The following is a 22,745-nucleotide window of genomic DNA, read 5'->3' as shown; positions in this document are numbered from 1 at the left end:
GGTCCTAATGTGTGGGACCCTCACCAGGATTACTTGATTCATGAACTAGAAAAAATCCAAAGAAAAGCAGCTCGATTTGTTCTGGGCGATTTCCGACAAAAGAGTAGCGTTGCAAACATGTTGCAAAGTTTGTGCTGGGATGGCTTGGGAGAAAGGAGCCGAGGGGCTCGACTAAGTGGTATGTTCCTAGCTGTCAACGGAGAGATGGCGTGGAAAGATATTAGTAGACGAATAATTTTGAGTGGTGTCTTTAAAAATAGGAAAGATAACAATATGAAGATGAAGTTGGAATTCAAGAGGAAAAATTGGGGCGAATATTCGTGTATAGGAAGGGGAGTTAGGAATGGGAATAACTTACCAAGGGAGATGTTCAATAAATTTCCAATTTCTTTGCAATCATTTAAGAAAAGGCTAGGAAAACAACAGATAAGGAATCTCCCACCTGGGCGACTGCCCTAAATTCAAATCAGTAGTGACTGATTGATAATTGATGGATAAGTACGCCGAAGAGATCTGTAACCTTTATTTACCACCACAAACTCGTTAATTGATTATCTTAATGAAGATCTTTCCTAATATTAGCCTAACTCTTAGCATTCCCCATGAAGTATATTGACTCCATCTATCCGGGCTGAGTGACTTTCGATGCTCTTGTTTGCAGGTTCAATCCTGGTTCAGTCCGGTGTTATTTGAAGGTGATCAAATACATAGCCCCGTGTCGGTAGATTTACTGACACGTAAAGGAACCCCGCTGGACAAAATTCCTGAACCTTGGCATCTCCGGAAACCGTAAATGTAGTTAGTGGAATGTAATACCATTAACATTATTATTATCTGTATATTAAAATAGTTTACTAAAAACCACTTTGGCAAAACCGGCCGTCCGTTCTACTGGACCGATTTGCTTCATGTCTGTTTTATTTTCTCCGGAATTGCCTGCCGGTGAATCATGAGACATTGCTGGGTCTCTAAGTTCTGCCGACATTAAGTAGGTAAGGGTTATTCTGCCCGAAGGCAGGTCCGAACCTCCGCAGAGGTGTTCCTGAGGCGGAGTTTACGTGCGGTAGGGTGGCCAGTTCCTTTCCGCTCCTCCATTCCCTTACCCCCCACCAACAGCGCGTGGCAACCCATCCAACTCCTGACCACGCCCAATGTTGCTTAACTTCGGAGAGCTCACGGGATCCGGTGTTTCAACACGGCTACGGCCGTTGGCAGCCAACTTTAAGTAATCATAAAACCAAATCATTAAATGATCACTCCAATAATTGCAGGCGAAGACATGCCCTAAACCTCAATACAATCTGTACTTTTTTTTTTGCTATTTGCTTTACGTCGCACCGACACAGATAGGTCTTTTGGCGACGATGGGATAGGAAAGGCCTAGGAGTTGGAAGGAAGCGGCCGTGGCCTTAATATGGTACAGCCCCGGCATTTGCCTGGTGTGAAAATGGGAAACCACGGAAAAACATCTTCAAGGGTGCCGACAGTGGGACTCGAACCCACTATCTCCCGATTACTGGATACTGGCCGCACTTAAGCGACTGCAGGCAGCTATCGAGCTCGGTCATTCTGTACTTAGCTGGTTGCTAAGCGCCTGACACTTTCTTATAGACTATGTGATTTTTATCCTTACTACTGTCATTGCTTGCAGCCATGTTTGATTACTGGTTGTCAAGACAGAGAGTATAAACTTTCTCTGATCACGGAAGAATACTATTCCCTGCTAGATACCCTTTGATTCTCTGACCTTTCCCAGCTTCCAAATATATTCACCAGGTGGCAAAACGTTCCTAATTACTTACATGCTGCCAAAAGAATAAAGTCTACGTACAAAGAGACCCATCATGACATAAGCCGTAGACATTATCTGGGAACACCTAGACTATCGAAGGATAACCTAGCTACACTAGGCAGATTGCAGGCCATGTTCTCTGCCTGGCAAAACACGTTCCTTCCAGGCTAACCTTTGAGCTCGCAAGACAAACGTTCTATATACGTAGAATAACTGTGAATAAAAATACCATTACCTTTCACGACACAATTCTAAGCTATAGTCTATATCAAGAACTGCAGGATAAAGAAGGCGAATATATGGATAGATTTTTATCAAACGGACGACATGATGACGTCAGAATGTGATGAATTCTGGCTACGAATTGCTGCATACCATAACGCGCTTTTTAATAAATGTTCATAAAACCATCGAAAAGGGCAACCAAAACAATATGACTACGTCAGGCATATCAAGACGAGTTACCTGACCTATTTATAACGAATGTTGCAGACCAGCATTGGTACTCAGGTTATTATTATATTTATATTATTATTATTATTATTATTATTATTATTATTATTATTATTATTATTATTATTATTATTATTATTATCTCCATCAGTCACATAAATACACATATTTTCATAAAATGTTTATAAAAACAAATATTTTAAGAAAGTCCTTGTCCGCCTCTGTGGTGTAGTGGTTAGCGTGATTAGCTGCCACCCCCGAACAAACGGGTTCGATTCCTGGCTCTGCCACGAAATTTGAAAAGTGTTACGAGGGCTGGAACAGTGTCCACTCAGCCTCGAGAGGTCAACTGAGTAGAGGCCGGTTCGATTCCAACCGCAGCCATCCTGGAAGTGGTTTTCCGTGGTTTCCCACTTCTCCTCCAGGCAAATGCCGGGATGGTACCTAATTTAAGACCACGGCCGCTTCCTTCCCTCTTCCTTGCCTATCCTTCCAATCTTCCCGTCCCCCCGCAAGGCCCCTGTTCAGCATAGCAGGTGAGGCCGCCTGGGCGAGGTACTGCTCATCCTCCCCAGTTATATCCCCCGACCCAGAGTCTGAAGATCGAGGACACTGCCCTTGAGGCGATAGAGGTGGGATCCCTCGCTGAGTCCGAGGGAAAAACCGACCCTGGAGGGCAAACAGATAAAGAATAAGAATAAGAATATCTCCATCAACACTAATTATTTTAAAACTGGAGGGACTTTTCCTCTTGTTGAAAATTACCCCTTGACTTTTCAACCCGTTTATGAGCATACCATTGCCTGCCGTGTACCTCACACCTTTGGCGGGGTCGTTCTGCAGTCGTTCACTATCTTTCGACTTATTTCTTATTCTATAGGGGGGAGTCCTACAGTACCGGCCATTTTAACTTTTTCCCCTATAAAAAATAAAATGCTGTACGGTATGAGATTTTTATACAATAATTTTGTACTTCATTAAATTCTTTTGCAATATCAGAGTGTGATTTCCATAAAATCTTATCAAAATTTTTATAATATTTAAAAATACAACGAAACTTAATTTCCAAGGACTACAAAAATAATCTTCCAGTACCGGCCAGTTACTTTTTTCTAAGATATATATGTCTAATAAATTACTAACATCAAACAAATACAGAATGAACTCTAAAACACATAATTATTGGAATTGACATCCACTAACTTCAAGTTTGGTTTAATTTTTGCAATAATTACAAATAAAATACAAAATATTCCCGTGGTCTACACATCCAACATGCGCCCAGTCTTTGCATTTGGTACACTGCACCCATTCTTGATCCAATGATTCACAACAAACAATGCATAATGTGTCTTCTTCCATTACCTTAGTATTTCCATAATAATCATAATAAAACTGCTTTCCGGCAGTTTTGTTTTCCTTGTTGAACTGGTGAGGTACTTCTGAATGCTCGGCCAAAGCGAATGCTAATTGTAAACATTTTTTCCTGCTCAGGAACATGAAGATTATCTAGATCCTCCATATAAGTAACCAACTGATTTTACGTATCGTAATAAAAGGATTGTTTTATTCGTCCCATCTGAGGAGTCAGATCCACAGCCACACCCACTCTAAGTGCTCTCAGACGATCTCCTAACGTACTTCTTGGCGCATAAAAAGCCTCAGCAGCTTGCCCTGCAGTCATTTTGTTAGAAATAATTTAGTTCAGTGCCATCTTCATCCCGTCCTCGATCCACTTTCATTGTATTTTACCCCCATTTCCCTGTCATTTCACTATGAAAAGCGATAAGAGTTGGATATCATTTCATTTCTTTAAAAGTCCTATTGGCCGGTACTGGAAGACATATGGTTGGCCGGTACTGTACGACACGTGAAGGAACTTCCCGAACTGGGTATTGTTTAATAGAAGATGTCGTGAAACTCTTACCAGCTATAGCGTCCTCAAGGAATGTATATAATATATAAGTAAAAACAAAATCAACAGCTTACCTGGAAATGGAGTAGGCCTACCTGGGGCTTGAAAGTAACTTTTCGCGCGCGATCGTAAGCCGGCCAATGTACAACACTCACATCTCCCACAAGACTTAACGCTAAACGAACCCCCCAATGCATGACACGTGTCAATGTAGCATCTTCCTTGTGCCACCTGTAAGCTACTAGCCTACCATATAGCACCTGGAACGAGAACCAGCAATGGCCGGTACTGTAGGACTCTTCCAGTATGGCATCATCCGCGAAAAGCCTTATATGTAAAAATGAAATGGCGTATGGCGTTTACTGCCGGGAGAGTCCGGGGACTTCGGCTCACCAGATGCAGGTCTTTCGATTTGACTCCCGTAGGCGACCTGCGCGTCATAATGAGGATGAAATGATTATGAAGACGACACACACACCCAGCCCCCGTGCCAGCGGAATTAACCAGCTGTGGTTAAAATTCCCGACCCTGCCGGAAATCGAACCCGGGACCCCTGTAACCAAAGGCCAGCACGCTAACCGTTTAACCAAGGAGCCGTACGGCCTTATCTGTGATTCTAGTTCTTATAACAAAACATATTGTTTGAGCAGTAGGCCTACTAGACTATGCAGTTTCTCCACACGTTAGTAGTGTCGATAGAATGAATGTGCGGGCGAACGCTAGCAGCTCAATCGGTTAGTGGTTCATCCTTTGTTCCCAAGATAGCGAGTTTGATCCCGGTCGATATCGGTAACATTTTGAGGGTGTTTAAATGCTACAATTCCACCGTTTCTGGCGTGTAAAAGGGCTCCTCTGGGACAAAATTCCGACATCCCGGCGTGAAGAGACGGCAGACTGTTGTTATTATTATTATTATTATTATTATTATTATTATTATTATTATTATTATTATTATTATTAAGGTAACTTAGGGAGATCCCGACATGAGGGAGAACTCGACACTTTTAAGCTTAGCGCCTTTGGTAACCACAGTACTGCACAGGTCAAACTTGCAACTACATTTACTGTAGCCGTATGGTTTTGTGCTCATGGTCACCCTGTTAGCTGAAGATTGTCACTATAAATACAAGGCATATGAACAATTGAAGGTGAGTAAGTAATTGATATATGATTTAAAAGTAACTTGCTATAATATGATGAGTAGGTTGTGTAACGAAATAGGCAGATATGCGATACTTTTAAGATAATGTTTTAGGTTAGGCGCACTAAGCAAGTTTCGGAGAAGCGGTCATGTCATTTCCAAATCGCCAAACCTTCAGCTTGGTAAGTGTTGCGACCTCCTGTCTGCCAATGAATCTCGGGGAGTTCTAGACACGACAAGCTGGGAGATCTCGACACTGGTTATAGGTGGAGGATGCCACGGAAATATGTGTACAAAAGTCTGCTTGGACGATGGAATGCAGAAGATATGGCTGCTGCTATTAAGGACGTGAAAGAAAATGGAACTAATTTAGCAACAGCTGCGAATTATTTCAGTATTCCAAGGAATACACTCAGATCCAGAATACTATCTGGTATATCTACTAATAGAAAACTGTAGAAAAGAGCAACAATTGACAAAGCTATGGAGGACCAGTTAGTCAACCATCTTTTTCATCTCGATTCTAAAGGGTTTGGGCGAACAGTGACCGACTTACGAGAATTGGCTTTTAAGTTCACTGGGAGGAATAGTGTTAAGAAGCATATTTAAAAACCAAAAGGCAATGGTTGGATATGACTGGGTTTTTCAAGAGCCTGGTAATATTTTGAATGTCAATGAAACTGGTGTTCAGCTCATATTTAAGGCAGGGAAGATTATCAGTGAAAAAGGAAAGAAAAACGTGTTTCACAGCACCACGGCAGAAAAGGGATCTACGGTAACAGTAATGGTGTGTGGTAATGCTATTGAATATGCTATCCCACCCTTTGTTATAATGAATGGGGTAAGGCAAAGATACACTCAAAAGGAATGCCCAGAGGATCAGTTGTTAAAACGTCTGAATCATTATTCCTTGATCACCTAAATCGTTACAAACCTCAGGGCAGGATTCGGTTCATAATCGACGGGCACTCAACGCAGTGCAAAGATCCGGATGTACTTGATAAGGCATAAGCTGTATGAGTAGGAATGTGTTGCTTCCCCCCCCCCCCCCCCCGCCATCCGTCACGGTGACTTCGCAGGATTATCGGGAAAATTTAAAGAATAGGAAACGCGAAAATGAAAAGAATCCTTCAAATCGAAGGACAACAACGAGAACTCGGCGTGCGCAACGGGGAAGCTAGTTTCTCAAGCAGTCTTCTCTGCTCTGAGAATTACTGCGCAGTAACCGTAATGAGGCATGGGCCCAATGTAGTGGGGAATGCAGGAAATGGTTCCACGAGATGTGTGTGGAAAATGGAAACGATAAGCAGTTTATATGTACCCATTGTGTACAATAGTTGCGTAACTATTCGCAGATCCTACCTAGTGTCAGGTTCTCCCTAAGTGCGGCAGAAGTGGACATTATTGCATCCTTTATTTATTTGATAATTTAACATGTTATGAAATGTTATTCTTGCCGTAAATAATAGAAAACATAAACTAACTGTGTACAAAATCACCTGAGAAATTTTGCTAGTTGCTTTACGTCGCACCGACACAGATAGGTCTTATGGCGACCATGGGACAAGGAAGGGCGAGGAGTTGGAAGGATGCGGCCGTGGCCTTAATTAAGGTACAGCCCCAGCATTTGCCTGGTGTGAAAATGAGGAAACCACGGAAAACCATTTTCAGGACTGCCGACAGTGGGGTTCGAACCTACTATCTCCCGAACACTGGATACTGGCCACACTTAAGTGACTGCAGCTATCGAGCTCGGTCACCTGAGAAATAATTGAAATGTTTTACAAATAAAGCATGATCAAAATTACAGGTTTTTGCTTAGCGTGTCGAGATATCCCGAAATTGCCATAGGTCTATTAATACCGAGAGAGTGACCGCGCGTGTTAAAGCTATGGAGCCAAGCTCTGCATTCAAAGGACGCGTGGGTTCAAAACCATCCCTTGGTTGTCCTGAGAATGGTTTTCTGTGGTTTTCCATTTTCACTTCCAAACAAATGCTGGGACAGTTCCTATTCATAGGCCACAACCGATTTCTTCCACCTCCTTACCCGATTCTATTCACCATCATTCATTTGATCGTCATTAGCTCCACAACGGAGGTTGGCGTCAGAAAGGGCACCCGTCCGTAATAAACATGACATATAAATTAATTTCATGTCGTCCCCGATGCCGTACCAAGAAATGGGATTATGCGGTAGGCCTATTATTGTAAATGTGTAGGAATCAACAACTGAAAGGAATGCGTTGTATTTCATTTTTAGAATAGCCTATTCCTGTGATCCTGCGAAGCTCAGCCCTCCAGTTCGGTGGTGAAATGGATTTTTACCTGCTAGTTCTTGCTCACGGCCCCGTGGTGTAGGGGTAGCGTGCCTGCCTCTCGTCCGGAGGCCCCGGGTTCGATTTCTGGCCAGGTCAGGGATTTTTCTCTCGACCTGAGGGCTGGTTCGAGGTCCACTCAGCCTATGTGATTAGAATTGAGGAGCTATCTGACAGTGAGATGGCGGCGCCGGTCTCGAAAGCCCAGAATAACGGCCGATAGGATTCGTCGTGCTGACCACACGACCCCTCGTAATCTGCAGGTCCTGGGGCTGAGCAGCGGTCGCTGGGCAGGCCAAGGCCCTTTCAAGGGCGTTAAGTGCCGTGGGGTTTGGTTTTTTGGTTTTGTTTTTGCTCAACTTCAGAACTTTCACATAAAGCATGTAGGCCTAATATTTCGCCGTTTCCTAACATATAGGCTATATTTCTTCCGCATTCTGGTGTCAGTCCGCCTCTGTGGTGTAGTGGTTAATGTGATTAGCTGCCACCCCCGAACACCCGGGTTCGATTCCTGGCTCTGCCACGAAATTTGAAAAGTGGTACGAGAGCTGGAACAGGGTCCACTCAGCCTCGGGAGGTCAACTGAGTAGAGGTGTGTTCGATTCCCACCTCAGCCAACCTGGAAGTGGTTTTCCGTGGTTTCCCACTTCTCCTCCAGGAAAATGCCGGGATGGTACCTAACCTAAGGCCACGGCCGCTTCCTTCCCACTTCCTTGTCTATCCCTTCCAATCTTCCCATCCCCTACAAGGCCTCTGTTCAGCATAGCAGGTGAGGCCGCCTGGGCTAAGTACTGGTCATCCTCCCTAGTTGTATCCCCGACCTAGAATCTGAAGCTCCAGGACACTGCTCTTGAGGTGGTAAAGGTGGGATCCGTCGCTGAGTCCGAGGGAAAAACCGACTCTGGAGGGTACAGAGATTAAGATTCTGGTGTCAAAGGTGCTGAATGTAACATGTGAATTTATTGACACGTAAAAGATTAAAGGACATTTGTACTTGCTGTAGCTTTTTATCTAAAATTATCGCATTCATATTATAATAACCTACTCATTAAGACTTGGTCTTAATGGCACTCTAAATTGAAAGCCTGCAATCTAATATCTATGAAGTTGAAAAGAGTTGCAGCGAGTAGGCCTGTGAGATGAAAATTAGCATTTCCAATTATGAACTGACGTTAGTAGGGAAGAAACCTAAGAGGATTGGTTGCCAGGTGGGGAATGCGAAATGGGAACAGGAACTAGGTGAAATTCAATTAAGGTGCAGCAAAGCCAATGGAGTGAGCTCGTAGTTGCGATCAACGGTAGCTTACTCTGTAAAGAAATAGCTCCCGGACGAAAATGTCTTTACATCGGTCTGTTTTCAGAGAGACTTTGTTGTAACACGAGTAGCCTACTAACACTTGGGAACAATGGCAAGAGGTATTCGAGCGACGAGATGAAGCCTAATTTAGGAATTAACTCGGTGGATGAATCTGTTCGTAGAATCCTGTTTCGGTGGTGGGTCATGTGAGGCGAATGGAGGAGGATATGTTGCCCAGAAGAATAATGGACTCATCTCACGAGGGTAAAAGAAGTAAAGGGGGACCGTGGTGACGATGGATACGCTCAGTGTTTTAATAACTTATTGATAAGATGCGTAGAACTAAACGAAACCACAGAGCTAGTTGAAAATATGTGAACGTGAAGGCGCTTAATTAATTCACAGAGGCTTGCAGACTGGACGCTGAAAGACATAACAGTGTATAATGATGTTGTGCAATGACTGTTCAAGCTTGCCCATTCAGCTATTAATTAAGAGACTTGGACTAGATCATAGAGTGCTGCCGTTCTACCTGTCCTGTTAGACGCCCATGTGAGTGCATTGTTTTGATGCTAGTGTGCCTCTGGGCGGCCGGAGAGGGTGGACACCACGTGGCAGGGTGGGGGATGCTAGGTGCGCTGTAGTCTGACAGTGACCCTCCCCCTCCGCGTGCTCGAGCTAGGCCCCGCCTACCCCCCCGCACTGCCGAACAGTCCCTGAGTGGCGACAAGCGCCAGTGTGAGGATAGACGAGCAGGGCAGCAGCCAGTTCGCGGCGTGCTTGCCTGGCGAGTGTAGTGCAGCAGTGATCATGTTTATCCCAGACACCCTGAGAAGCTGTATGGTGGAACCCGACGTGTCGACGTACCTGCAGGCTCCTTCCTCAGGCCAGGTGCATACAATTCTTCAACTAACTCTTTTCTCTCTAGTTATAGGCAAGTTTAACCTGAATTCCCTGTAACGCTCGAATGACTTGATGCTAAGACAAGTGCCTCCCACTTAACTTGATTTACAAATTAAATTTAGCAATATAATATAATACTTGCTTTTTAAAACCCGCAACAATATTTATTAAAAGTTATCTTTATTGCCGCAGTGTAATATTATCAATTTATGATTCTTTCGTTCGAAATGGACGTATCGTACCAAAGATATAGGCCCAACAAGTTTCCCATGAGTACCGAAATTCGCGTGGATAATCCGGTTCTCAGTACTTGTTTAGTCGGCTCACAATACCTCCAAGTTTCTTACGGTATCAGGAAGTTGGTTTGTTTTTGTTAAAATAATAAGGGGGCGGAGTGTGTGGAGAGGATGCCACGTGACTGGCCGACATGCAAGTAGAGGCGGGGCCTTCAGAATGATTGACATTTCTAAGTCACGCCGTGCCAACAAAATCCAGTGCATGGGCAAATATTAATTCGTCGATTTGTACATTCATCTAATTTTAATACATGATACATCTTATATTCTTTATTGAGTAGTTCATCTATGATTTCCATCGCCCTTGAACGCTCATCTGTGCATTGCTGTACGCATTATGTGTATTCGTTTGTGATATACCGTCTTCCTGTGTAGTGAGGTGACGTCTATAATACAGAACATAAGTAAATATTTGATTTTCTATGAATTTCAGTTAGTAATATTTTAATTATTTCTACAGTTTTTCTGTGTACCATATAAGACTACATTATGCGATTAACATCTTAAAGGTACGGAGTTTTATCTTTGAGACTATTTTGTGGAGGTGTTATTTGTGGCAGACTCGATTTGTTCTATCTAGCTCCTAAGTTAGGCAGTGACTGTCAGACATTAGGTGGAATGTGACCTCATATGCTGACGCCTCACTTTGTTCGAGCGACGTACAGTCGTCTAGAGAACGCTCCCGAATGAAGTGTGGCAGTCTGTACCCGATGCACACGGTTTTGGCCGGGTTCTGCACCTTTACCCGTTCCATCGACTAGTTTCTGGATAATAGACCCTCTATCCGGCCTTTTCTTCTCGAACCCTTGTCATCATGAATGTTGAGTTGAGATTATCTTCGCTGTTGTATTGCGCTGAGCCATTCACTTGAACTGCTCTAGAAATTACTTCAAGCGTGGACAATGTTATATAACAACATGTCTTCAAACCATCCGTACCGTACGTAGGCATATGGAATCTATAGAGGAGGAAGTAGAAGTGATTTCATTATATATGAATGAACAAATAAGCAAGTTAATAAATGCCATCGTAAGGACAATTGTTTGATGTTAGTTAATTCACTGAAATGGATTAGTTCCAAAAATCACTAATCGTAGAACGTTAACATCGATTCCATCAATTTTTCTAGTGTGTACCGCTTGCCCTAGTCAGCACTTCATCTGTGTTTTCTTGCCCTTAAGCTTCCTCTATCTCGGAACTTTTGGGTATTTTCTCAGCTTAAACTGAAATTCCCAACGTGCTTTCGGAATGCAGTGTTGTCAGTTGTTTGGTAAATTATCACCTGGACCTTCGCCCTGGAGTCATCCATAAATAACCAATGACCATTTTCCTAATTTCTGGTTATCATCTGATTTGATTATTCTTCACTAGAATTTGCAGAGTGTTTTCAGACAAAAGTAAATAAGGTTACCTACCACATTTAGTTGATATGCAGAAACCGTGTGGTGGATGGAAAATTAAAAGGGCACTTTTCGCAAAATTTAGTCTCTGTTATGAGATGAATCTATGCTCCAGATCATGCGTGTTCTCCTGTTTTTAAATTTAAACTGACTAGGCTTAGTTATGTGAACAGCATACTTAAGACTGTCTTCGCAGTGAGACTGAAATCTCCTGAATTTCTGAAGTAGCCTACAGTTCAGTAGAAGTGAAGTGCCTCAAGGAAACCGAATAGTGTAATAGTGTAGTTCTTCCAGATCGTGAACATATCCCGTACTGTCTGCTGGTGTCGAGAAGAACGGAGGTGGGGCACTACACTTCCCGTAGCTCAGTGTGCTGTTGTATCAAAAGCGTGTTACTTATTGTGCACATGTTAAGAAAATTGCCCATCACAAAGTGGTTGTGTGCCTGTGAACTTCAACTAAATACTGTTCATTGTTTAGAGATGTGTCTATTCGTGTATTGATTTACAGTTGTAGATGTATACTGACAAACATTTCTAGGTCATTCCTTAGGCTATTTCTTTTTCATGCAGAACTTAGATTGATACGCTGGAATTGTACTACATATTTAGACTTCGTTTATTATCATCTATCCGATGCTAATGCAAGAAGGGAAAAGATCACCTTTCACTCCTTAACATGTGACAGATGACTAAGCTGTTCCATTCAGCTGTCGAAATTAGTTATGAGGAGGGGAGATGCGTAAATGTCTCAAAATAGTCTATACTTGCGCTTCGAAATTCTCCTAGCTGAGCTTGAGATACTTGTATATCTTATAAAATACGAATACGAAATCTAGTCCGTTGAATATTGTATTTTGAAGAAATGGGTAAACTTTTTACCCCGAACATTTGGACTATGAGTAGTGATTTTGTTGTGATCTGTCCTTGCATGCTGAGAGATTAGTCGTATGCCAAGAAAGTTGAAGAACTGTCTGTGCTTTGGAGAGAGGAAGGTTGTGTCACTGAAACAGAATACACCGAAATATCAAGCGGTTTCTAGCATTATTAATAAATGTGAAATTTTCATAGACGTTTCTCAAATATCGGTGATCCCAATCGTTTTTCTTAAACCACAACACTTACATTCCATCTGCCTTCACTTTCCTGGAAGTAACTTCAGGCCTACCAAATTTTGACAAATCCTTACGTGACTTTGCATTTATGTTGTGCACTTAAATTATGCAAGCATTATGAAATCAAGTCGGGCATCTTCCCTCTTCCGTGATAACTTCAGATATTAGCTTGTTGATTTAAGAAACACATTCTCATGTGTTACAACTGCTCTGTTTGAAGCTCCTTGAGAAGACAGTACGGCATGTTAACAAACAATATGTTGTTTTATGGAGCGTTCTGTCTCTCTAGTGGCATTTTCGTGCACCTGGAAACTTACTACACGTTAGCTAGGCCTATTTAAAAAATCGTTTTAAACACGGCATTAAAAATAAATCCGTATATTTTTAAAATCACGTTTTTCTTCTTGTTGAACCGAGCGAGCGGGTCATGCGGTTCGATCGTGCATTCGGGAGATAGTGGGTTCGAACCCCACTGTCGGCAGCCCTGAAGATGATTTTCCGTGTTTTCCCATTTTCGCAGGAGGCAAATACTGGGGCTGTACCTTAATTAAGGCCACGGTCCCACGGCTTCTTCCTTCCCACCCCTAGCCCAATCCTGTCCCATCGCCGTCGTAAAACCTATCTGTGCCACTGCGAAGTAAAGCAAAAAAAATACAATAACTATCTTCTCGTTAAAGATCTTTTCGCTGAGAATTTCCCGTACATACCAGAATTTTATACGCGTTGAAGAAGGAGTGAAAGCTTTTTACCACAGGCCCATTGCTAGACACGCTATCATGCCTTGGTGTGATGATGAAACATCGAGTTTTTTCTTTACTGATAATATGTCAACGAATTGACCGATCATGGGCTGGAGATCGACAAAAACGCACAAAGAACTTAATTAGTTTTTGCCGTGCCGTGAACGCAACGTTAGTCTATCGATCGGGTTTTTTTATGGAATTTGAAATAATTACCAACATAATCGAGAAGGCATAAGAGACCAAAATAAATTGTTCTTTTTGTTGGTAGATGTTAGGTGTTTTGTCATATTTCTTAACATCTCTGGTTCCTTTTGTGTCTGTTAATACTAATTAATTGCGCCTAGCTTTGAGAAATAAGTTGAAATAGGTTACTAACACTGAATTTCATTGAAATTAAGCAAAACGTGGAGGAAAACGACACTCCTTTTTTACTGTCCATATTCGAACTTGGGGCCTCTGGATAGTGTAGCTACCCGGAGTGACGAATGTGGGTATTGGGAGACAGAAGAAATAAGTATGGATTGCAAGTTTGTGATTATCTTGCTAGGATACGCTGCACTGCTACTACAACACTCAGCAGAATATCGTAAGTTATGTTGTACACACACATCTTCGCTACCGGTACGTCGTTTGACTATGAAACCGACGACCGTAGAAAAGGAATTATGCCTTACGATGTTTCTCAGGATCTTCTGAATCGCCTCTCCTCCTTTGTAAGACTATGTATTCCTTGCGTTGTCCCTACACGTTTCCTCGATTAGGCTTAGCCTATATTCCACCAGCAACCACCCCAAAAATGAACCAAATGGAGTGGCAAAGGCTGTCTGTTTTCTCTCACGTTTGTGTCATATTTTCAGACCTTCTAAACAATCTAACATTACTGTATACTAGTGCGGTAGTCTCACTAGTTTATGGTCACTGTTATTTTATGTTAACGGATAGTAAAATATTGTTCTATCACTAGCGATGGTAGGTTTTCGTAATCGTGATAAACCCGAAATGTGGCCAAATGCTGTAAAAGTAAGTGTAGGCTATATGACGTTCAAAAACAATTAAGTGTATCATTGTGTTTAATTAATCAGCGGCAAAATGCGACATTGAGTAAAAATCCAGATTGTAAGTTATGTATTCCCGCGAAATAAGAGGGGAAATTTTTAAGTGACATTATCGTGTATAAGAAGGAAATAGTGAACTGAATTTATTCAAGTAGCCTAGTTGTTAAGACAAGTATTCCGTACTTTAACAGTGTAGACCCAGATGCTTTTTATATGGTTATGCTTACTTTCACAGTGACTTAATCAACTGTTGTTGTTGTTGTTGTTGTTGTTGTTTGAGTTATCAGTCCATAAACTGGTTTGATGCAGCTGTCCACGCCACCCTATCCTGCGCTAACATTTTCATTTCTACATAACTACTAGGCCTAAATCCTACGTAGGCTCGAATCTGCTTGTCATATCCATACCTCTGTCTGCCCCTACGTCTACACTTCCCTCAAAAGTCCAACCGTACAAGTCCTGGGTGTCTTAAGATATGTCCTAACATTCTACTTCTTCTTCTGATCAAATTTCGCCAAAACATTCTCCTCTCACCAATTCTAATCAACTGTATTCGGGATAATTCAGAGTGTGAATGCCTGCAGATTTTATTGTCCACTCTTTGCTCGAGCAGCCATGAACTTAATTTGGTCACCTACTAATAGCAGGGATGAAGTAGTAGTTTGCAGCAAGTAGTCTACAATTTAAGTAGGTCTACATGTTAATAAACAATAATGGCGTGTAGCCTCTGGAGAGGCCTGGTGCAGGTATTTTTATTTGACTCCCGTAGGCGACCTACGCGTCGTGATGAGGATGAAATGATAATGAAGACGGCACATAAACTTACACCCAGTCTCCGTGCCAGGGGAATTAACCAATTATGGTTAACACTTCCGACCCTGTCGGGAATCGAACCCGGGATCCCTGTGACCAAAGGCCAGAACGCTAACCATTTAGCCATGGAGCCGGACGGCCTACATGGTGATTTAATGAGAATTGACAACACTGAGATGGCTTTGTATTTATTTTCAAAAGATTATTATTCTATTCTAATTTTGTATTTCTTTCTTTAAATTATAAATTGCAATTTGTGCTTTATTATAGTCTCAACACTCTTATACAATTATAGAAAACAAGGAATCGGACAGATTAATCAAAGAAAAATGAAATTCTACGGAATTAGAACCACAAGAAATCATGACGTGTTACTGAAGCTTATCTTACATTTAGATGTTACTTAAAGACCCTGAATATCTGATTTTTTTTCATAATTATCTCTTGAAGTGGCTATTGCTTAAAAAATATAAAATATAATTGTCACAAACGAAACAGACTGAAGCAATGTTGATATTTGTTGTTTAATTTCACGTAGGCCTATTATCTTCATTGTCAGTCAAAAAAGTAAATGAAATTAAAATTGAAATAATTTGCGTTTGATTATTGATGGATGTTTTCAAACGACAAAATGAAATTATTGACTTATTGTTGACCTTAATACTGATCTCTAAAGGCAGGTAGATATATTTTATGAGTAAGCAGGTCCATATCAGTTTAAATATTTGTTAATGTTCACAATTTGACTTCAAGTTTATTCGTTTCTCTAGTTATTTTCTTGGATTTAAACTGGAAAATTATAAAGTCGGACAGTTGATACGTTGATATTTCAATATCCAATTCTCCATTCGAAAAAATAATCCCAATCGTTAAAAAACTCTACAAAATGCTAACATTAATGGTGTTAGAAGACACTAAATTTAATTTTTAAAATGCCAGATTCTTAAGTTTAAAATGCTGCATTCTGCCATCTCTACCTCTCACTGATAAATCGTTTAGAAATATTGGTCGTAAACGATTGTCTTTACTGAAAAACATGAAACATTTAAGTCGACGTTACTTGGTCAAATCCGGTCAGTTTTCCTCGAAAGACGAATGTTTGGTACATTCACTGGTGGTAGTCTCAAATGGATCTCATAATTTTCACAAGGCGGATGATGATGTAAGGCGTCTTTCTCATTTTGAGTACGGTATGTTAACGTTTCATCCACAAGGATTTATTGATTTTGAAGGACAAAATATAAGATTACCTAATATAGTTCCATGTATACAAACTTTGGCACCTCTTCTATGAGCGCTGTGTAATGTTTTGCCACGCCGCGGTGACTTTTTGCTAATGTAATGTTGATCTTCCCGCGTTTAAATCTATAACCACGACAGGTAAATGAGGTTCGTGAGGCGCACTTATCCGAATTCTAGTGTCTAATATTAATCATAGATACACTCATGTTCACAACGTATGTTGTCAAACATATTTCATACTCGCAAATTTCCGCTACTGCCTCTTGATGATCACTGTCTTCATTTAAATAACAGTTCCTGTTAGCTAGAATTTTTTTTCTTTTAAAATAACTTTGCAAAATATGTTCAAATTATAAGTGAAATGTCGCATTTCCGTTATAAGCAAACATTGTTACCCCTATTACTGTAGATTTATTATTATTATTATTATTATTATTATTATTATTATTATTATTATTATTATTATTATTATTATTATTATTATTATTATAAATATTCACGGGTTTGATTAGAAGACTAAAGAAATACCAAGGTGCTAACGAAATGAAATTACGTATGGCTTTTAGTGCCGGAATGTGTCCGAGGACTTCGGCTCGCCAGGTGCAGGTCTTTTTATTTGACACCCGTAGGCGACCTACGCGTAGTGATGAGGATGAAATGATGATGAAGACGACACATACGCCCAGTCCCCGTGCCAGGGGAATTAACCAATTATAGTTAAAATTCCCGACCCTGACAGGAATCGAACCCGGGATCCCTGTGACCAAAGGCCAGCACGCTAACCATTTAGCCATGGAGCCGGAGAAGGTGCTAATGAAACGCATTGACAGCTACTAACTTTGTGAAAGTCGAATACCGGAGCTATGAAGTATAGGCCCTACTGCAATTTTCCACGGAATATACTGACTGAACACTATTGTGATTGACTTGGAAACTTTGGTGCGCTGATACACGAAGGAATCGCGAACTATTTTCAATAGATTGATAATAAAACAGAGAAAAATTATTAAACTGTCGTAAGTAATTCAATTATATATTTTCTTACGGAGTGATTATGAATTCCTTTAGCCTGTTAAGACCACATAAGGAACGTTGTTAGCGGACAATGCTGAAAACGCCAAGGACGAACTTAACTCATTGCAGTATCACCACACAATTTCAAGTTGTGTAGTCTATAGGCCTACTTATTGGATCAGTTACCTGTTAATACTGTCGTAAGCAGGATCATCATCTGTTCCGAATCTTTCACCTTATATAGTCATTCTCAGGATTTTTCAAAATTAGACTGAGTTTAAATCTCGTCTGTTTCCTTCAGTGAGGTTCTGTACTCCTACGCATTCTCATTGCAATGTAATTGATGAATTTTAATGCAAATCTATTTAATTTTATGAATTACCAAGTTAGTAGCACGAAACTCTATGACTTTTATCAGACAATAGGCCTACCTCATACCGCGAAAAGTAAGCGTGCCGAATTCATAACAAATAGTGTGAATTCAACATTATTTTGATGATGTAACCATTTGTTGTCTCCCATATTAAATTAAAAGGATTCAAGGGTGATGAGGTCATATTTTTTATTTTTTAATAATATAATAGTTTACTTTTAAATATCTATTATTTGAGAGACTCTGGTATGTCGGACTTTCATCGTATAAGATGTTCTCTAACATGCAAGTAAATCGACTGAGGTAGGTTCCTAGCATTTAATCACTCTTAAATGATGTCAGACTCTGCTGAAATTCGATTCTGTGCCTTAACCAAATATGTCTACGTTGCTACTTTTATTTAGGTTTGTAACACACTGTGGCGTTTAACAACTGTTTCTATTTTCTAAATGTAGATCCCTTCCTGTGACGTTTGTAGACTACCTTAAATTCAAAGGGAACTATGGCATGCTAGGTAAATTGATTAACATCTAAACTTGCTACCATGATCATTAATTAATATAATATATACTCAGTAATGAAATAGATTGCTGTAAACAGACATTACTGGATATGCATTCTATGAATATTCTAGAGTAGCTGTAACAAAGGAGATGAGGACCTCGCTTGAACCAAACCTTTTGATGAAATATACAAAAAATTAAGATACAGTTAATCGAGCATCAGTGATGCTTAATGACTGGAGTTGTATCAGTATGAATCTATAGCTTCTAGATGCACTTCCTCAGGCTGGTTCACTTTTGTCTCGAACTCATATCGGCTCATTTACATACACTACTGATGTACTACGTCCATTATCGATTCTTGCCTGCCACGGACTAAAATGTTACATATTTTCATTACTCAGCCGCGTTGGAATAATAATAATAATAATAATGGCATTATGTCCCTCTAACTACTTTTACCGTTTTCGGAGACGCCAAGATACGGAAATTTTGTCGCGCGGGAGTTATTTCACGTGCCAATAAATCTATTTGCAGGATGGTGAGCTGGGATCGAACCCACCAAGTTGGAATCTGAAAGCCATCGCTCTACAATCTGAGCCACGCATCCTGGCTTGGAATAATTGACTTAGATTACTTACAGGATGCAGTGCGACTCTCGGTTCCTCTCTCACTGAAATTTTACTCCTCAAAGTGTGCCGGAATGCCGTAGGCCCTATGTGCTTTAACGTGAATTCAGACTATACCAATGTTCCATCCATCTCGTTTCACTCTAAATGAAATGTTACTATCTCCTACTGGAGTCATTTTAATTCTCTCAGATCTTTTAAAATCAATGAATTAAATTAGACCAAGGATGGCCAATCCGCAGTACACAGTTCAGAGTTTCGAATGTGCCGCTCCATCTTATCGTAAAGCCCCTCTTCCGCTAAGGGTGCTGGAAGTCAGTAGTATTCTAATCATTTCTGTAGGATTATAATAGAATAGTTTGTTAGAAAGGAAAATAATAATTTTAAATTTGAATCAAAGCCAGTACTTAATGAAACATATTTAATAATGAAAAGTATATTTCCTTCATAAATAATCATTCAAGAATAAATATATTAAAATACCTAAACAATTAAATAAAATATTCCTTACTGATTTGATTGCCCCGACATTAAACAAAACAAGCACGGAACTTAGTGAGGCTTTCCTGATGGGTGTGTTGTTCACAATTATGTTAATGTTTGGGTTCGTAGATGATGTTGCCAGAAGCAGCAGGTTTTTAAGACTCTGACTAGTGAGTGTTGATCGATACTTGTTTTCAATCATGCTCGTTATATCACATCCAGTGTAGCCTATGTCGACCCAAACCTACAGAAGTATCGCAGATCCATGACTGGCAGCATTGCAAACTGACAGGAAGGAAGACAGTTTGATATCCTTGGCGCAAAGGGTTTCCTGGTTAATATTGCACTTATATTTGAACATTTTTTGTTTCAAATAACCTTCCAGTAGAATGTTATGATAATGGCGGCACCTGCGAAACTCAGCATGCTTCGATAAGTAGGATTGTAAAATATATTTATTATTAAATATTTTGTTACTACTTTGTGCATGCCATTTTTTCCATTAGTGGCACGTGTGCCTTGCGTAGGCTGCCCTTGAATTAGACACTTGGGTCAAGAAAATTATCCATTAAAACAATATCTAATTGTAGAGGCAGACAAAGTGCTTATGAGGATTGGCCTATATCTACCTCTGATGTAATGCTTAGCTAATTGAATAGTAACAACTACGCCTGCCTCTCATGATTTCTCCCATACCCCAGTAAGTAATTTTGTATCATATTGCTCTATGATGTTCTTTTTTTTTTTTGTTAGTCAGAATCAATGAAATCAAATGTGAGGTAAAATTAGGTGCAGTACTTCTTTACTCGGGTTCAGTGCAATTGCTACGCTGCGCTGTTGTTAAGTAAACCATTGTTCATCGTGCAGTCGGGTTGGACGCAGTTCTCTTGCTGCGCCCACGATCGTCTATTTCTGGAAGGGCCCAACACGTCTTTCGCCGCATCAAGTTTTTAAGAGGCCATGATCTATTCAATGAACTACTATCTTTTGTTTCTTTTATGCTTCAACGGCTGACTCTGAATATCTTGTATCTATGTTGTGCGCTTGGAGCGTAAACTACGCGCGAACTAAACTCCAAAACACTTTGTAATCCATCTACAGATTTCCACTGCATTTCATTACGTTGTATTTGAACATTTTTTGTTTCAAATAACCTTCCAGTCGAAAGTTATAATAGTGGCGGATTAGAATTCTACCATCACCACCTCTAAAAGGGAGCCTAGATTTACGTATGGCGTTCAAGAACATTCGGTAGCCAACTCTATACAATACTTTGTGCAAATGAAAACACTTTCAGCTTTCAACGTAGTTGGACGCTTTCTTCACCAGTAGCCATCTCCGTGTTCCTGTGAGTCTGGAACTTGTGGCAGAAACCTGTGTTATTGCAAATGCACTTAATCTAGGCCTGAGATAGATATTTCGGGAGATAAAACGAGGCAGTGTATTTAGTTTAGGCTTGAGATAAGTATTTTGGGGCATATGATATAAGGCAATACTCGTCATTTCACTTCAGTCAGCTTTCGTAAACCGCACACAGGATAAACTTAGCTCTGACCTGGGATCAAACCTCCAAAATTCTATTTGCCAGTCCTCACGTAAAGTTTGACCTGTGAACTTAGATAATAGTATTGAAATTATGACCGAAGTAGCACCATACTCCATATTGTTTGAACTTTCAAAACTATACTTCTTATGAAAGAAAACATAAAAACTTTCATATAAAATTAAATGGACTGCTTTTTAGTCGTTACTGCCTTCTTAAAGGACGCGTTTAATCATTTCAACATTGTCTTTGTTTTCTAAAGCGATGGAGGAACCTGTCAAACCTTTCGCCGATTATATTAAAATGCATCAAGAAACAGGACTTACAGTGATGTAAGGCAGTCCGATAGATGGTTACAAATTTCCCACGTCACTCTTTATAATTCAACCACCACCGCCTCTCAAAGGGAGAGTAGATTTACTTCTGGTGTTCAAGAACATTCGGTAGCCAACTCTATACAATACTTTGTGCAAATGAAAACTCTTTACTTATGTCTTAAACTTTCAGTGACTCAAATTTCATGAACAGCTTTCAACGCAGTTAGATGCTTTCTTCAGCATCTACCACAGATATAATTAAAGTGTACGCTTTATTCACAATGAGTTGTGTCCGGACGGTAATGCCGTTGTTTGGTGAAGCACGGCAGACCTCTTCCCTCTTCTTTAACCTAGATATAACCTGGAGTATTTTTAGCACCGTTCTATAAACAGGCTGTGCCACAACGATCGACATTCACCCTTCAAAACACGTTTCATGTATTCTCACATTTGCCTAATTTATTGCCCAAGTGTTTTCTTTAACATTTCACTAGTTTTTGTTTTCCTTGAGAACACTCTGATACTCGAGACTTAAGCACAATTGAAGGAAAACGTTGCCTAGATGCGTGCACAGCATCTCGGTACAGGCAGCGCACGTGTGTCTATCGTGATGGTGGATGTGTGAAATTATTTATGTCGATGGTCATTATACCGCGGTAAGCTCAGAGCCCCTCTTCAGTCCTGGAAAGAAGTCTCGGCAATGGTGTCTAATGGACCATTTAAGGTTGCTAGAAATGTAAGCTAAATATGAAGCCAATGGGCTCATAGCCGGCTTATCGGGGTTTTCTTTGTTTTCAATTCACAGGGATCCTTACAAGCTTCTACTCAGATTAATTTTAATCTTAGGTACTTTTTTTAACCTTGACCAAGTTCGGCTTGAATTCATTTTCTGGTGATGTTCCCAATATAACTTCTCAAGTTTCGGAGTTAAAACGTACATTTTCGATGTACCATACTTATGATGATTTGAAAATTGTCATTGTTACGATAGAATGGCTGAGGTTACAGGCGATGAACTGTAAATTTATATGAGATGTGTCTCTTCTTCTGCGTTATTTAATAATTCATTAATAATTGTGATTACCTACTATTTAAAACACCGGGCGAGTTGGGCGCGCGCGGCTGTGAGCTTTCATCCGAGAGATACTGGGTTCGAATCCCACTGTTGGCATTCCTGAAGATGGTTTTCCGTGGTTTCCCATTTTCACACCAGGCAAATGCTGGGGCTGTACCTTAATGAAGGCCGCTTCCTCCCAACTCCTAGCCCTTTCCTATCCCATCGTCGCCATAAGACCTATCTGTGTCGGTGCGACGTAAAGCCGCTAGCAAAAAAAAAAAACTACTTAAAACATACATGACATGAGAGGACTGGACCAACACAGTGTGACGTTACAGCTGTAATAT

General features: G+C 40.6%; 1 protein-coding gene across 5 annotated transcripts in view; it reads left to right on the top strand.

Moving 5' to 3' along the window:
• Nucleotides 1-9,666: 9,666 nt before the first annotated feature.
• NfI (Nuclear factor I) overlaps nt 9,667-22,745 on the top strand; it is a 602,168-nt gene continuing 589,089 nt past the window's right edge. For all 5 annotated transcript variants that reach the window (XM_067141127.2, XM_067141126.2, XM_067141124.2 and 2 more), the window contains exon 1: nt 9,667-9,804. In XM_067141127.2, the coding sequence (XP_066997228.1) occupies nt 9,724-9,804 (81 nt within the window). In that variant the 5' untranslated portion in view covers nt 9,667-9,723. The remainder of the gene's footprint in view (nt 9,805-22,745) is intronic.

Source organism: Anabrus simplex, chromosome 2 (genome assembly GCF_040414725.1).
Source record: "Anabrus simplex isolate iqAnaSimp1 chromosome 2, ASM4041472v1, whole genome shotgun sequence".
Taxonomy (NCBI): Eukaryota; Metazoa; Arthropoda; class Insecta; order Orthoptera; family Tettigoniidae; genus Anabrus; species Anabrus simplex.
The sequence above is the reverse complement of the archived record's forward strand: the minus strand, read 5'-3'. Positions and strand labels throughout refer to the sequence as shown.